Consider the following 17,513-nt stretch of genomic DNA (forward strand, 5'->3'; position numbering starts at 1 on the left):
CCTCCGCCCCAGGCCGCCGGCGGTGGCTCTGCCCCGGGAGAGGCCCTTCACCGCGGGGCTGGCCGGAGCCTGGGCCGCAGGTCCCCGGGAGGCGCGATGCGCGACGGGGAGCAGCTGGGGCGCTCCCGGGCGCGTCCACCAGGTGGGGGTGAGCGCCGGGGACCGCGCGGCCCGGGGCGGGGGGGGGGGGGCGGGGCGGGGCGGGGGCCGGGCCGAGCGGAGCGGAGCCGAGCAGAGCGGAGCCGAGCGGAGCCGGGCGGGCGCGGGGCGCGGGGCGCGGGGCGCGGGGCGTCGGGGCCATGGCGGCGGCCGCGCTCCTGCTGGGCCTGGCGCTGCTGGGGCCGCGGGCGGCGGGCGCGGGGCCGGGCGCGTGCTACGACGGCGCGGGGCGGCCGCGGCGCTGCCTGCCGGGCTTCGAGAACGCGGCGTTCGGGCGGCGCGCCGAGGCCTCGCACACGTGTGGCCGCCCGCCCGAGGACTTCTGCCCGCACCTGGGCGCGCCGGGCGCGGGGCCGCGGTGCCAGCGCTGCGACGCCGCCGACCCCCGGCGCCGCCACGACGCCGCCTACCTCACCGACTTCCACAGCCAGGACGACAGCACCTGGTGGCAGAGCCCGTCCATGGCCCTGGGCGTGCAGCACCCCACCTCGGTCAACATCACGCTCCGCCTGGGTGAGCGCCGCGCCCCGGGCCTGCGGGCGGGCGGGCGGGCGGGGGAGCCTCCGCGGGCCCCTTCCCCGGCGGGGCGGAGCGCCGGGTCTGCACGCGGCGACCGTGCCCGGCCTCCGGGACCGCAACTGCGGGGAGACCCGGCCGGCCGCCCTCTAGGGCGGGAGCCCCCAGGCGTGGCCCGCCGCTCGGCTTCGGGGCGCACGAATCCCCGCGGGGCCGTGTGTGGTCCGGGCCGTGTTCCTGGGGCCGGGAGCCGAGGCGTTCGCCCCATTCACCTCCGGGGAGGTCGAGCCTCTGAGCAGGGCTGGACGCCCCGACCTGGCCGCCCCTCCCGCCCCTCTGCCCGGTACCGGGCGCAAGAGCCCTCGGATCCCTGCGCTCGCTCAGCAGCCTCCCATCCGGAAATAGGAGAACCCCCGCCCCCACCAAGTGCGGCCCCACCCGGGTCCCCCTGGGCCCCAAGGTGTGCCAGGCGCTGAGCTGGGCCCCTTATCTGCTGCGGCCCCTGCAGCCCTTGAAGGGGGGGGGGGGGAGCGAGCTGGCCACTGGTTCCCGCTCCCTTGTCTGCGGATTTGAAATCTTCCCAAACTTTGAAAATTCAAGTATTTCTGTAACTCATTCTGGCTGCTGAACAGGACCCAAGGCTATTTATAGGCCTGTTTATCCTAGTTAGAGTGAATATTCATACATTTTGCTACTGAAATCTCATTTAAGTACAGCCTGTGGGGGCAAACCCAGCTGGGGGTGTCAACACAATTTATGGTATAAGAACTACATCATCTCTCTAAACTGTAAAAAATTGTGAATTCCAAAACACATCCATGGCTGAGCAGTTTGGATATGAGGTTATCCCCAATTTTCAGATGAGAAAATTGAGGCTCAGAAAGGTTAAGTGCTTTGCCCAAGGACACAGCTGCTAAGTGACTGGATAGGGACACCCACGTATTTCCAAGGTCTGGAGCATAAACTCCTTTACGTGAGCTCCACCCAGCAATGCCTGGGTGACAGCCCTGTGGGGGCGGCTGGGAGATGGCATTGAAGTGGGGTGGGTGGGCGCTGAGCCCCTCAGCAGACCGGCCAGCTGTGGCCTGGCACCCCAAGAAGCTCAGTTCCCTGGGGTTCTGTGGCTTCCCCTGGCCTGTTGGGGCTGCTAGATGGGGCGGGGTCTCTGGCGAGGCGGGTGACCGGAAACCAGTGTGGGGAGGGAGTCTGGGGGAGCCGGCTGGACGGCTGGCAGAACCCCAAGGCCCCTGGGAAGGAATCTGGGGCGGGGTAGGGGCTGCGGGGGAGACACGCTGCTCTGTGACCCAGGGCCGGGGGCTGGCTGATGGGTTACATGTGTCGGGGGGACCCAGCAGGGCAGGGGGCTGAGCCCAGGCTCAAAGTGGGGGCAGGGAGGCCCGGTGCGTGTGCATTTGGGGCTGTTCCTGTTTGCTGAGTGCGGGTGCTTGGCCCGGTGACCCGCTGAGCTCTGCCTGGGACCCTCACACTCACATCCACTCACATATGTCTGCTCACTCTCATACGCTCATCCACACCCCCCCACATACCTACTGACACTCATACACTCACATTCATAACACATCATTCATACTTGTGTGCTCGTCTACACACACACCTACTCACACTTATGTGATCACCCTCACACCCTTACACTCACATTCGCAATCTAGTCACTCATACACACATGCACCCTCACATACATTTGCTCACACTTATGTGATCATCCACATACACATCTACTCACTCACATGATCACCCACACACACTTACGCTCGCATTCACACACTCTAGTCACTCATACACACGTTCATGCATACTCACATACATCTATCATACTCATGTGCTCATCCACACATTCATACATCTACTTACACTCATGCTCATCCACACACGCTCACACTCACACCCACACACCTGTCTACATCCATACACACTCACATACATCTACTGACACATATATGCGCACCCACACACTCACATCTACTTACACTCATAGGCTCATCCACACACACTTACACCCTCACACATCTACCCACACTCATACAGATACATTCATACACACATATCTGCTCATACTCATGTGCTCATCAAGGACACACACACATCTACTTACACTCATATGCTCACCCACCCACACTTACACTCACATTCACACAATCTAGTCACTCATACATTCAACACACATTCATACACACTCACATACTTCTGCTCACACTCATGTGTTCATCCCCATACTCACACACATCTACTTACTCATGCTCATCCATTCATACTCACACCCACACACATCTACCCACATTCATACACTCACACACATTCACACACACATACATCTATTCATACTTGTGTGCTCATCCACGTACACAATCTACTCACACTCATATGTTCACACACACACTTACACTTACACCTATCTAGAGACTCATACACTCACATACATCTGTAGACTTTTGTGCTCATCCACACACACATCTACTCATACTTGTGTGCATAAACACCTATACACGTGTATATGTGCAGTCATACACACTCACATTTACTCATAGTCACCCTTACACACATCCACTTAGTCATATGCTAACCCTCACATGCACACATTTACTCAGATAAATTCATACTCACCTTCACACTCACATTCACACACTCACCTCCACATACCCACACACATCTACTCACACTTACATCTATTCACATGCCTGCACCCACAGTGATGTCCACATACTCACCCTCACACATCTACTTATAGTCACGTTCACCCTCATTCATTTACACTCACACATTCACGCACATCTACTCACTCACATATTCATCCTCACAAACCCACACACTCACTTGCACACTCACTTAAACTCACTCATACAGTTGCACTCAAGCATTCACACACACACACACACACACACACCTTACCCTGAGCCAGCGTTCTTTCTGTCACCTTGTGCGGCACCAGGCATATAGGAGGGGTTCTGGGGTGTTTGTATGAATGAAGAAGAGAAGACTGAATGAGTGGATGGCAGTGTCCCCTCCTCCGTCCTGTGTTTCTGGGCCCAGCTCAGGACCTTGGTTGCCTGCTTGGGGAGACAGAACAGAGTAGAAATCACAAAACAAGCATTGGGTGCAGGCATGGCTCAGCCACTCACTAGGCAAATGCTGCCACCTCTTTGTACCCTCGTGTCCCCACCCCGTGAAACAGGGCTAAGCCTGGCCACCTCCCAGCTGGTTGTGCAGGCTCCATGAGCTCAGGTTGGCCACGTGCTTACAGGAGCTGTGACAGTCCTTGTGTGCGGCCAAGGCCACTCTGCTGAGAACAACTCAGGGCTGAAGTTCCCTGGCGGATGGCCTCTACCCAAGGATTGGGAAATGCCTGCCAAGCTGGCTCCCCAAAGATGTCCTGCCCCTGGGCCCTGTTTCCACACCGGGGGTGCCAGAGACCCATAGCGGCCCCAGATTCAGCCCATTTTGTGTTCCATTCAGCTTTGGTTTGCTCCATGCTGAGCTGTGGATTGCATAATCAGGGGAAGGAGAGGTCTGGGGCGGTCAGGGTGTTCCCAGCGGAGCCCCCCATCCTCCCCTCTGGGTCCTGTGGCCACCTCTGCTGGCTCCGTCTCCTGCTCCCCAGGTCCCCCACTCCTTGGGGCTCATGGGAGGAGAGAGTGGGTGGCTGGCTCTGGCCTGGGGCCCCTAGAGGGAGCAGGGTGAGGGACAGGGGAGGGAGGGGCGGCTGGTCAGCCCCGGGATGGAGGTCGCTGCTTTCCCAGCCCCCTGTGAGCTCACAGACATCTGTTCCAAATCCCAGAGTCGCCAAGCTGAGCCTTCCTGTCTGGGATGAAAGGCAGCAGCAGGGTCTGGCGGCTCCTGGCCCTCCACGGAGGTCCAGGGCAGCGGGCAGGCTGGGGGAGGTGCCTGGGCAGCAGGGATGAGAGACACTATTGGTGGGGCTCCCCGCTAGTGCTAAGAACCCCAGCCCCGCCAGAGTTCTTTTACAGGCAGGGAAACTGAGGCTCCCAAAGTAAAGTCTATTGTCCAGGGTCACACAGACAGTACTTGGCAGGCCCTGGGGTCCTGCCCAGATGGTGCTGCACTTGGGAACGATAAGCTGCTGGGTTAGGCTGGTCTGAGCCTTGGTTTTTGGTGAGGGTGGAGAGAATCTTCCTTCTCACTCCAACACTTCCTTGGATTTCTGAGAATCTCCTGCAATAACAGGAAAATCCTTGAGTTCCTGAGCTAGTGAGCGCTGAGCTGTCCGGTGGGGGGGGGGGTTGCAGGAGAAAGCAGGTGGGCTCTTGCCTGCCCTCTCTCTCACTGCAGGTCCCACAGCTCGTGTGCAGGCCTTCTCTGTGCCTTTTGCAGTCCAGCTGGCTGCCCACTGTTGACTGAGCCTCGGCTGTGCTGGCCTTGGGGTATGCCCTGCCAGGAGACGGGTGAAGCCCAGGATGATGTGAATGAGGATTTATGCTCTGGGAACATACTCGGTGTCTGCGGAAGCTGACAGAAGAGCAAAGGACGTTTCAGGTCAAGGGGGAGATTGCTGTGTGTGTTCTTGGACCTGGCGGCCTGGATGGCTGGAGCGGAGGGGACCAGGGGGAGACCATGGGGGCTGGACGTCAGGAGGCCCCTGCCGGGCCCTGCCAAGCCCCTGAGCCAGCTGGGTGTCCGGAGCTTTGGCTGCATGGCGTCTTCCTTTTTGAGTGGGCGGCCGTGTTTGCGTTGGCCGGGGCTGGGGCCGGGGGGCTGCGGCCTCCTGCCTTCTCCCTGGAGGTTCTGGCTGGAACGCTGGGCTCTACGCGGATCGAGGGTCAGGGCAGCAGCCTTGCTTGGCCTCCGCGCACAGAAGCAGCCACCCCGCAGCCCCTGGGCCCAGCTGGTCCTGGCCGCCTCCCCCTGGCCTGGGCTCCTCAGGACCCACCGGATTCGCAGGAGCCGGAAGTCCCAAAGTCCAGTTGAGCACCTACTATGTGCTAGGCTCTGTGCCAGGCCCTCGGGATACAGCAGTGCGCAGGCCGCTGTCAGCCCCCCTCAGCTTAGAGGGGCCCTCCTCTGGGCAACCCCCTGCCTTCACAGAGGGTCGTGCTGCACTGGGGTTTGGGCATGTGTCCATCCCTTGCTCTGGGATGCAGAGGGAATGCCTGTCGTCACAGCCTCACCATGGCGCTCGGCACAGGCCCCCCACGCCCTGCGCAGGGGCAGCTTGCTGAATGTTGGTGCGGTGAATGAGGGGCACAGCAGCGGGTGTTTAGCCTCGGACATGCCACGTGTGTGCTAGAACTGTTCCCAGTGCTTTGCAGGTGTTTTAACTCCTTAAGCCCTGTTGTTATGCCCGTTTTGCAAAGCAATTAAAAAAGGAAAGGCAGATGAGGCACCTCGTTCATGTCACTTGCCCAGTTAAGGCCCCAGGAGGTTAGGTATTTTGCCCAAGGCCCCAACGCACGTAAAGGGTGGAGCAGATGTGAATGCCAGCACCTCATGGCCACAGCACGTTCCCTTGTTGGGAACCAGGGAGCAAGTGCAGCAGTGCATGAGCACAGGATTCGACAGTGTTCCAGATACATCCCGAACTCCTAAGCTGTGGCATTCCCGGGGCCCCAGCCCTCCCCAAGGTCCCATCCCTCCATCCCGCTCCAGCCACCTCCCCCTCTCTTCCCCTGCCCTCCCGCCATCAGAAGTACTCTGGCTGTGCCTGTGGGGATCCCAGGGGGACATTCAGGACTTCCCCCTGCACCTCTCTCCTAGTCTCTCCCCCTGAGCTCTTGACCAGGTAAGGTCCTCCTGAATGTCAGCCCTCGGATGTCACACAGCCCTCAAACCTAGGGTCCAGTCATTGCAGCACTCCTCACCATAGCCAGGGCAGAAGCAACTCAAGTGTCCATGGAGAGATGAACGAATAAGCAAAACGTGGGATATACATGCAATGGACTATCGATTAGCCTGGGAGAGGAGAGAGGTTCTGGCACCTGCTACGTGGAGGAACGTTATGCTGAGAAGGACAAATGCCATGTGATTTCACTTATATGAGGCCTTACAACACCCTAATTCTAGAGACAGAAAGTAGAATGGTGGGTGCCGGGGGCAGGGAACGGGAGGGAGTGGGAAGTTGTTCGTGGGGTGAGGACTCTCAGTTCGGCAAGGTGAAGAGAATTCTGGAGGTGGATGGAAGTGAGGGCTGCGCAACGGTGTGAATGTACTTACTTCTGGTGGCCTGTGTACTTCAGCGTGGGTAAGATGGGGTGCCTGGCTGGCCCAGTCAGAAGAGCATGCAGCTCTCCATCTCAGGGTTGTGAGTTCAAGCCCCGTGTTAGGCATAGAGGTGACTTAAATTAAAAAAAAAATAAAAAAAAAAAAGTAGGTGGCTCAGTCGGCTAAGTGTCCAACTCTTAATTTCAGCTCAGGTCATCATCTCAGGGTCATGAGATTGAGCCCAATGTTGGGCTCTGCACCGGACGTGGAGCCTGTTTATGATTCTCTCTCTCTCTCTCTCTCTCCCTCCCCCCTCCACTCACTCTCATGTGTGTGCTCTCTCTCTCTCTCTAAAAAAAAAAAAAAAAAAAAAGTTGAGATGGCAAATTTTATGTGTATTTAAAAGTAAAAAGGGGCAGCCCAGGTGGCTCAATGGTTTAGTGCTGCCTTCAGCCCAGGGCATGATCCTGGAGACTCAGGATCGAGTCCCGCATCGGGCTTCCAGCATGGGGCCTGCTTCTTCTTCCTGTGTCTCTGCCTCTCTCTCTGTCTGTTTCTCGAATAAATAAATTTTAAAAGATCTTAAAAAAAAATAAAATAAAAGGAAATTAAAAAGGAAAGGCATCCTTCTCCCATCTCTCCATGCACCAGGGCAAGAAATTTGGGTGTGAGCTGTGATTCTTCCCTCCTTTGCCTTCAGCACTCACCAGATCACTAGATCATTCTCTGGAATAGCCTTCATGTTTGCCGTCCTCTCCACCATTTTCACTGAGCTCCTCTTCTGTTCCTGGACTTACTGCAGTGGCCTTGAATGCCTTGCCGCCTCCCTTTGCAAATGGGTCATTTGTACGTTTCAGTCACATCGGCCGATCAGACCTGAGAATCCTTCTTAACACAAAGCCCTAGGCAATAATCAATCAGATGAAACTATTTGCTCTTTCCAGGTTAGTGTGCTTGACAATCTTGATTCATATTTAGGGTGTAGACTCTTGGTTCAAAGATAAGAGAACCGTGATGGGCCCAGTTCTCAGCCAGCCAGGCTCCCATGGCACCTGGCATTGTGCTCATGGGGATTCCCTAGCTCCTCACGGACCCACTGTGCCCCAAATTGCCAAGACCTGGGGTGGGAGAGGAAGACAGGAGCAGCGAATGACTGTGATAGGGCCAAGTGGTTCCCCTGTAGGCTGGGAGCAGCTCTCCTGGTTCTCATGCCCGCAGTGGGCAGGGTGGCTTCGCCCACACATTCCCAGCTCAGCTCCCCACCCTGCCCCATCCAGCCCCACCCCCGGGCCACTGCTTCCCAGATGGCTCCAATTAAAGAGCTTTGTTTTGTTTCCACTTTCCCAAAATAAGCTGTGTTCCGAGCGCACTCTGCTTGTCAGTGCCGGATGTGAGCGGCTTGGTTTTGTGACCGCCCTGGTGTCATTCCTGATGGGCTTTATGCCCCAGCTGGTTGGAGAGGACGTGCTTGGTGCTGGTTTGGGTGGCCTCGCAGTCTCCGTGGGTGCCAGCACCTCCTTCCCGGGCAGCCCCTTGTGTCTGGGCACCCACAGATTCCTGAACGAGGGTGGCCTAGTTCAAGGCCGTAACTCTGGGGGCAGACAAGCCTGCAGTCAAGTAGAGACATAGCTAGATTCTGCGTGACATTGAGCGAGGCCCTTTCTCCTGCCTAAGCCTCAGGCTCCCTGTTAGTAAGACGGGCACAGTGATGCAACTGTTTGAGGTCTTAGCCTTAAGGTGCTGAGTAATGTACTTAACATGGTGCCTGGCACATAGTAAGTGCTTACTAAATGCTGACTGTTCTACAACAGATGCATTCAGGGGTTGTGGCTTGCAAAATATCAGCGGCATTGTCAGACCTCCCTGCCTCAACCCATTCACTGGATCATAAACTCCTTGAAGGTACAAATCATGCTACACCTTTACTTGCTCATATGGCAAGCATTTATTGAGCACCTACTGTGTGCCGGGCACTGTGCTCAGCTCTAAGGAGTCCCATGCCCTGTCCCAAGAGGGTCACAAACTAGTGGAACAGATGGGCAGATCTTTTGAGAACTGGATGAAGAAGCCCAGGGAGGCTGGGGGGGGGGGGGGGGCACTGATGAGGGGGGAGTGGCCATGAGCCAGGAAAGGTGGGAAGAAGGGCATTCCACACTGGACTCAGGCTGGGGTATGTGGTCCGTGGGCTAAGCCAGAGGGATGAGCAGGGGCGCATGGGAGCCAGACAGGTGAGGAGGAGAGGGAACAGCATTCAGGTAGGGGGAACAGCATATTGGGCTGCTAGGAGGCAGATCTATGTGCTCCCAAGCAGTGTTGTCCCTGTTAACAGTTGGGAATGACATTTTGGCCCAGCGTTCCTAACAGGAACACACCTATCTTAATCACCCTGAAGCCTCATCATCCCCCGGAGCTTGCAAGGGTATGGGTAGAGGCTGCGAATTTAATTCTTGTCACTGCTTAGAAGATCTTGGGGCTGCTTCCTCCCCCCGCTTTTGGGTTGCCTTTGGCAGAAACCTTTTCATCACAAAGCTGGGATTAAGCTGTTTTCTTGGCCCTTCTAATTAACTCTTGTAACAAAAAGTCCCTGCCGAGTGTCTGTGATGTTCCTGTGTCTCCTCTCACCTCCTGGCTTGGCAAGGAAGAGGAAGAGCCGTGGTGCTTCCTAGTGCGTGATGTTGCTTCTTTGCATGAAATCCCAGCGACTGCCTTTTTCCGATCACGCTTCTAGCTGCCAGCTACCTTTTAAGTGGCTCCAAGCTCCCCTCCCGCGATGTGTCTGGCTGCTAGATGTTTACAGAGGAGTCTGGGCCGTGGGACCCGCTGCGGCCTCCACCCCGCATGCTCCCGTGAGTGCACATCTGGGCTAAGCCCCTGCCTGGCTCTGAAGCCTGAACCTCGGAACAGACGTGGCCACCAGGCTGCCCCCAGACACTGACTCGGTTTATGACACATGCTTTCTTTTCAGGGACTCGGAGTTACGGTGCCAAGCTGTGCCGTAACAGAACTTTGAAAAACACTGGAAACAGAACATGGCAAGGCGGTTGCTTTTCAAAAAAAAAAAAAAAAAGGATTTTTTTTAAACGTGTTTTCTCCAGTTTTTAAATTAGAACAAGCTTTGTGAAAGAAAAATAGGAAAATGTAGAACAGTTGAAGAAATGCCACTCGCGGCCTCTGCCCGGAGGACACCACGCTGACTCGTTTGATGTCTCTCTTTTCTGTCTATTCTTCAGGGATTTTTAAATAATAATCTGATGATTCTGAACGTATGATCTTATGTCTTTCAATTCAGCATTATGGCTTAAGCTTTCCCCGTGTCATACAAGCTCACTGCCAGCTGTTTTTCTACGGCTTTGGTCATCCTGTGAATTTATATCCTTCCATTTATTGGATGCTGATGATTCCTGTGTTTCTCCTTTTAAGAAAACACCTGGATGAACGTTTTCATGCATTTAGTCTCCATTCCTCGTTTGAATTCCCAAAAGTGGGATGATTTCACCAGAGGCAGGGGATACTTCCACGGCTCTTCATCCGTGCCTCCAAAATGCCTTCCTAAAGGGCCGATGCACGTAGATATGTTTCCTATTTTTTGTTTTATTGTGTTAAATAGACATAAAATGAAGCTTAAGCATCTTAACCACTTGTACTGTTGTGCAACCGTCACCACCATCTACCCACAGAACTTTTCCCTCTTAAACTGAAACTCTGTTCCTGTTAGACATGGACTGCCCCCACCACCAGCCCCTGGCCCCCGCCACTCCCTTCTCCATCACTATGAACCCAACGTAAGTGGAATTGTAGTATCTGTCCTTTGGTTCCTGGCTTACTTCACTCCACACAATGTCCCTGGGTTCCATCCGTGTTGTAACATGTGTCTGGATTTCCTTCTTTTTCAAGGCCGGATGCTATTCCATGGTGTGGGTGGACCATGGTTTGTCTGTTATCCCTGGATGGACACATGGGTTTTCTTTCCACTTTCTGGCTGTGGTGAATAGGGCCACTATGAACACGGGTGTGCAGATGCCTGTGCAAAACCATGCTCTCAGTTCTTTGGGGTATGTGCCCAAATTGCGGGATCATAGAGTCCTTCCCTTTTCACCTTTTTGAGGAAGTGCCAGACGTTTTCATAGCGAATGCACCATTCTATGCTCCCATAAACCATGCACAAGGCTTGTGTTTCTCCACCTGCTCGCCATCACTTGTGAATAGGTGTTTTTTTGTCTCGAATCATGGCCATCCTAATGGATGTGAGGTCTAGTTTTTTGTTTTTGTTTTTTCAAGATTTTGTTTATTTATTCATGAAAGACAGAGAGGCAGAGACACAGGCAGGCAGAGGGAGAAACAGGCTCCCTGCAAGGAGCCCAATATGGGACTCAATCCCAGGACCCCAGGATCACACCCTGAGCCAAAGGCAGACGCTCAACCACTGAGCCACCCAGGCATCCCCAGTCCACCCGTTAAAAGTGTAAGTGCATTTTAGTCTGCTCATAGAATTGTGTCCCCATCCCCACTGTTGCCTTTGGAACTTTGCATCACCCCCAAAAGGAACCCTGCACCTGCTTGCTGTGTCTGCCCCCCAGCCTCCACTCCTCCCACCAGGCCCTGGCAACCACTAATTAATCTACTCTGTTTTTATGGGTTCGCCTACTTGGGATGCTCAAGATAAGTGGAATCATATGATGTGCAGTCTTTTGTGATTAGCCTCTTTCGTTCGACCTACTGTTTTCGAGATGTATCCACGTTGTAGCATATGTCAGAACATCATTACTTCTTAAAGATTTTTTTATTCATGAGAGACACACAGAGAGGCAGAGACACAGGCAGAGGGAGAAGCAGGCTCCCTGTGGGAGCCTGATGCAGGACTCGATCCAGGACCCCAGAGTCATGCCCTGAGCCAGAGGCAGACTCTCAACCGTTGAGCCACGTAGGCGTCCCAGACCATCATTACTTTTTATTGCTGAACACTATTCCGCCGTGTGACATATCACATTTTATTGATTCATGTGTCAGTTGACAAACATTTGAGTTGTTTCCAGCCTTTGGATATTATGAGTAATGCTGCTGTGAACAGCCGTGTGCGTTTGCACAGACACATGTTTCCCCTTCTTTGCTTGCGCACAAGCCTCGGGGTGGAACTGCTGCATCCTGCGTATTCCGTGTTGGCCTTTGCAGGAAGCACCGGGCTGTGTTCCACGGCAGCCACGCCATCTCGCATTCCCAGCAGCCGTGTAGGAGGGCTCCAGTTTCTCCACATCCTCGCCAGCACTTGTTTTTATCTGTCTTTTTTATTATATCCAGCTTAGGGGAGTGAAGTGGTGTCTCACGGTGGTTTTGATTTGCATTGCCCTTCTGGCTCATGATGTTGGGCATCTTCTCATGTGCTTATTGGCCAGTTGTGTATCTTCTTTGGAGAGATGTCTGTTTAGATGCTTTGCTCATTTTTTTAAAATTGGATTGTCTTGGGATCCCTGGGTGGCGCAGCGGTTTGGCACCTGCCTTTGGCCCAGGGCGCGATCCTGGAGACCTGGGATCGAATCCCACGTTGGGCTCCCGGTGCATGGAGTCTGCTTCTCCCTCTGCCTGTGTCTCTGCCTCTCTCTCTCTCTCTGTTTGTGTGACTATCATAAATAAATAAAAAAATTGGGTTGTCTTTTATTGAGTTATAAGAGTTGTTTGTATAGTTTCGGTAAATCCCTTCTGAGATATGAATTTGCAAATATCGTCTCGCATCCTGTGGGTTTTCATTTTCTCAGTAGCATCTTTAGAAACAGACAATTTTGACTCCGATGAGGACCAACGTATCTCTGTCACTTGGGCTTTTGGTGTCACATCTAAGGAACCTTTGCCCAGCCCAGGTCACAAAGATCTGCTCCTGTATTTTCTTCTGAGTTTTGTAGTTTCAGTGCCTACATGTGACCAAGATGCTTAAACAGGGGAGACTGAAGTGATGTCTCCTGGGTTGGTAAGGAAGACTGCAGACAGGGACAGAGGTGCGGCGAGGGCCAGGCCCCCGGTGGTATCTGGGCCCCAGGGCAGAGAGAAGAAAGCAGATACAGGAAGCAGAGGGTCTCATGCTGCCCTGGGGACGAGAGGCTACCAGCCACGGTAGGACCGGTGACCATTTGTTCACCTGTTTGTATATGTGTAGACACTCGTGGTGCCTGCTCAGGCACTGGGCACTTTGCAAGGTGCTAGGGTGGCAGAGCCTAGAAAGGAAAGGCCAGGTGCTGGTCTGAGCTCCATCCAGTGAGGGAATGCAGGTTAATGAGCAGGTGGTTCTCCGGTGATGAACGGGGGAGAGGGGACGAGGAGCGTATAACAGTCAGCATTCACCTTCCAAATCAGCCTTTGATGTCTTGCCTGTTTTGCAGACATGCATGCTCTTGCTTTAGAGGGGCTGATGCTCAGGGCCCCTGGGTGGCTCAGCGGTTGAACATCTGCCTTCGGCTCAGGGCTTGATCCCAGGGTCTTGGGATCGAGTCCTGCATCGGGCTCCCTGAAGGGAGCCTGCTTCTCCCTCTGTCTCTGCCTCTCTCTGTGTGTCTCTCATGAATAAATAAATAAAATCTTTAAAAAAAAGAGGGGAGAAGCAGGACTGGGGGATGCTCACCAAGCTGTGGAGGCTCCCCCCCTGCCTCCCCCAGCCCAGCCCCCCAGCCCAGAAACAGTCCCCCTCGGGCTCCCAGCGAGTCCTCTTCCAGAGTCCTCTTCCATAGCTTCCCATCCCCCAGCACTACTTGGTTCTTCCGTTCTTGTGGCACTGCTCCCTGACACCCCCTGAGCTCCGATGAGGGTGTAGGGACCCTTCCCTCCCTGCCCACTCTGCTCCCTGCCCATAGCCTTCCTCCCCATCCCGGCCTCCAGCACAGCTCAGAATCACTGTGGGGGATCTAAATTCATTGTTGTGGCTCCTCCTGGGACACGATGGTGGGAGCTGGGCTTGGTGGAGAGGAAGGCAGGGCGGGGCCCAAGCTGGAAGGAAGCTCCCCCATTCTCTTGGTGTGGGCAGCGGCAGTGTGGGAGAGGGGAGTGGGGTTCAAGCTACTGGAAGAGGAGGCCCTGGGGGAGGGATGAGCAGGGGTCTGAGGAGCAGCCCAGGAGCATGACCCAAGAGGGGGGCTGCACAGAAGCCTGGGGGAATTGCCAGGCCCCTGGCTGTGGCCATGGAGGGCTGTTGGTGAGGGAGCTTTCCAAGAGCAGTGTCCGTGGAGCAGCCCAGAGAAGCTGAATTGCAGTGGACTGCAGGCCAAGTTGGGAGGTGAGGCCGTGGAGCCAAGCAGATGCAGACTTCTCTTGAGAAATTTGGACCAAAAGAGACATTAGATGGACACTGGAAGAATAGAGGGTCCTGGGAGGGTCGCACTGGGGCTTAGGGGAGTTGGAACAGGGTGTCTCTAGACTCCAAAGGTGTGAAGTCACTGGAGAGGAATGAGCCCAAAGACACAGGTGGAAGGATTGGCTTTGCTGGGGTGTAGTAAAAGAAATAACTTTCTAATGGTAAAGCAGCCTTCTTCAGGATGTGGCAACATGCTGTTGCTAGAGATATTTGAGCAAAAAGAGTTGGCTGCCCATCAGGGGTCTGACAATGCAGGTTCCCATGCAGGGAGGCAAGGTGGCCGAAGCAAGGGATGGCAGGTACCCAGGAAGCTCTCCCTCTGGGTCCGGTGCCCCTGACAGGCATCGCTCATTGATCATGGCACTGCAAGCACGGCGCTCTAGACAGCCTCTAACCTCCCACCCAAGAGAGTTTACACAAGGCCGCCCTCCCACTGTCCTTGCGCCAGGACTCTGACCCTCCCTTCCCTGCTGTAAAATGGGTCCCTGCCTTCCTGCTGCAGGGAAAGCTTACGAGATCACCTACGTGAGGCTGAAGTTCCACACCAGCCGCCCCGAGAGCTTTGCCATCTACAAGCGCACACGTGCTGGCGGCCCATGGGAGCCCTACCAGTACTACAGTGCCTCCTGCCAGAAGACCTACGGCAGGCCCGAGGGTCAGTACCTGCGCCCTGGCGATGACGAGCGGGTGGCCTTCTGCACCTCGGAGTTCAGTGACATCTCCCCACTGAGCGGTGGCAACGTGGCCTTCTCCACCCTGGAGGGCCGGCCCAGCGCTTACAACTTCGAGGAGAGCCCTGTATTGCAGGTCAGAGAGGAGCGGGCTTGGTGGGTTGGGTCCCCAGGACTGGGGGAGCGCAGGAAAAAGTGGGAGGACGCAGGGCTTCCTATGGGATGCCACAGTTTTCAGACCTCAAACAACAGAGGCCTTGGTGGCGTCTCAACGTGTTGTAGATGCCGACAGTGAGGTTGATGCAGGAACCCCTGCGCAGCCTGCAGCAGCAGAGCCCTGGGGCTCCCGGGGGCCCTGTGACAGCCACCAGCTCTCCTGGCCCCTTCCTGACTTGGGTGGGGAGGCGGAGGCCTGGATGGCAGAGACTGTTTCCCAGGGCCACACATGAGTTCGTGGAAGGGCCCAGACCAGATCCTGAGTGTCCTGACTCCTTACTGGGGCTCTTTCTAGAACCTTCTAGAACACCCTTCGGAGGGCCTTGCTTCCTTCCTCTGTGTCCCCAAGGGTTTTTATGATGATAAAATGAGAAACGAGAAAAGAACATAAGTTTAGGAATCGCAGTCCTGGTTCTGTGCTTTAAGCTGGCACTGCGCTCTCCAGAACGTCCTGCAGTGACAGAAATGGTGTCTGGCTGTGCCCTCCAGGGTGGTGGCCACTACCCACATGTCTAGAGTGCTAGGAATGAGACTGGCATGACCGAGGAACTCAATTTTTAAGTCTGGTTTCATTTTAATGAATTTTCATTTAAACTGCTTGGTGTCAGCAGTCAACTCAAACACCGCCAGCACAGTGCTTGGCACGTAAGAGGTGCTCAATCACACTTTTCAGGGAAGAGCTCGAGGTGGCTTACCCTTCTCGTCCTCATGGCCAAGAAAGAATAGCAGGCTTGTAGCTGTGTCCATTCACACAGGCCCCCCTGTCCAGCCCACCCACGTCTGCCCAGGCTTGTGGCCCTACCAGTTTTGGCACCCAGGCACGTCCTTATTCCTGTGTGTCAGTGACCTTTCACCTACAGATGTGGGGGTCTGTGCGATGTTTCTGGGCACTGGACAGCCCTCTAGTCTACTTCCCAGAGTTTCCTGTGCTGAGAAAGACAGCCATCCCTTCCCTTGACAGGTTCAGAACGTTCCCTTTGCCAGTCAGCGATAACGAGGGGGCAAGGGTCAGAATTCCTGTTTATTTCTAGAGGGAACACTTAGGCCCAGAAAGAAATTGTGTCCCTGCCAGGGCTGGTTCGGGGTCGCCAGGACCTCCCTCAAGTCTAGTGATTCTCTCGAAGGACTCACAGAACTCAAGAAATCCGTGAAACTCAAAACGGACCAGAGGTGCCTGGAGCAGGGTCCAGGGAGGACCGGATGTGGAGCTTCCCGTTGTCCGATCCTGGTAGATTCATGGCGACAGCACTTATTTCTCCCAGCAACGATGTGACAATGTGCAGAGTATTGCCAACAGGGAGGCTCCCCTATACCCTGTACCCTGGAGTTGGTCACATAGACGTGGCTGATGGCCTGCACGGCTGACTGTGACCGTCATCAGCTCCCCTAGAGGGCAAGCTGATCCCATGTGGCCCGAGGCACCCCCTAAACCAGTTGTTAGCATAGACTGGAGTGACCCAAGACCGCAGGTGAAAAAAGACACTCTTCTCAAGCAGGGTGTTCTGGGGGCTTAGAAGTGACCTCCCAGGAGCAGGGGGCAAAGGCCTGACCTCTCTTTGGGCAAGGCTAATCCTTCAAGGTACAGAATCACACGTCCAGATGCCCAGCCCTCCTTGTCTCATTCAAAATGGTCACGTCATCATCATGATTCTGTTTAAAATGACAATTTCTTCCCCACAGGGCTCCAGACTCTGTAGATTACAAATTATTAGCCAAGGTCATCTGAAGATGAGCAGAGGGCCAGACCCCCCATTCCTGGGTCTGAGCCATCACCCCGGAGCAGAGGCTCAGGCTAAGGCCCCTCTCTGACTTGCTGTCTCATATGTGCTAGACATTGTCCCCAACAGAGAAGCAGTGTTTTCAGAAATGCTGCCCCCTACCCTCCTCTGCTCCCAGGGGGAAGCGGACAGATGAAAGGCAAGTCCATCTTGCCCTTCTGTCCTCCCCTCCTGGCAGCTCTGGGAAGGTGCTTCCTCTGAGGACTTGGAGCATTTCAGGGTGAGAAGTAATGAAAGACGTGGGTGCGTGGCTGCTGGGTCTTGGGTCCCTCTGTTCCCCATGAAGCAGAATCCAGCTACCAGATCCGAGTGGCCACCTGAGCGTCTCTGCTGTAGGGTGCTGGCCGGAGCAGGGGCTCCCTGCCTCCTGCATCTTAATGCCACATCCCAGACCGCAGGTCTGTGCAAAGTCCACCCAAGACCCCATCCGTGGTTTTAGCTGGGGCCATCACAAGCTGCAAAAGCCCGTCGTACGTCACAGATGTGGTTTGCCCTAAAATGACCTTTACGGCATCGGGGAGTGCCTCATACGACTTGGGCTGAGAGAACCAATTCCCCTTCTCTCGCCAGCCCCCAACTGTGCACACTCTCCAGCCCCAGGCACCAGCTCTTTGTTGTCAGCTGACCCAGGGACCTGCCGCATCCACACCACCTGGGCATTTGCTAGAA

General features: G+C 55.2%; 1 protein-coding gene across 2 annotated transcripts in view; it reads left to right on the plus strand.

The window, feature by feature from the left end:
* Positions 1-235: 235 nt before the first annotated feature.
* LAMC3 (laminin subunit gamma 3) overlaps positions 236-17,513 on the plus strand; it is a 58,783-nt gene continuing 41,505 nt past the window's right edge. For both annotated transcript variants that reach the window (XM_072778363.1, XM_072778364.1), the window contains exons 1-2: positions 236-672; positions 14,682-14,986. In XM_072778363.1, coding sequence (XP_072634464.1) covers positions 300-672; positions 14,682-14,986 — 678 coding nt within the window. In that variant the 5' untranslated portion in view covers positions 236-299. The remainder of the gene's footprint in view (positions 673-14,681; positions 14,987-17,513) is intronic.

This window comes from Canis lupus, chromosome 16 (assembly GCF_048164855.1).
Source record: "Canis lupus baileyi chromosome 16, mCanLup2.hap1, whole genome shotgun sequence".
In the NCBI taxonomy this organism is placed as follows: domain Eukaryota; kingdom Metazoa; phylum Chordata; class Mammalia; order Carnivora; family Canidae; genus Canis; species Canis lupus.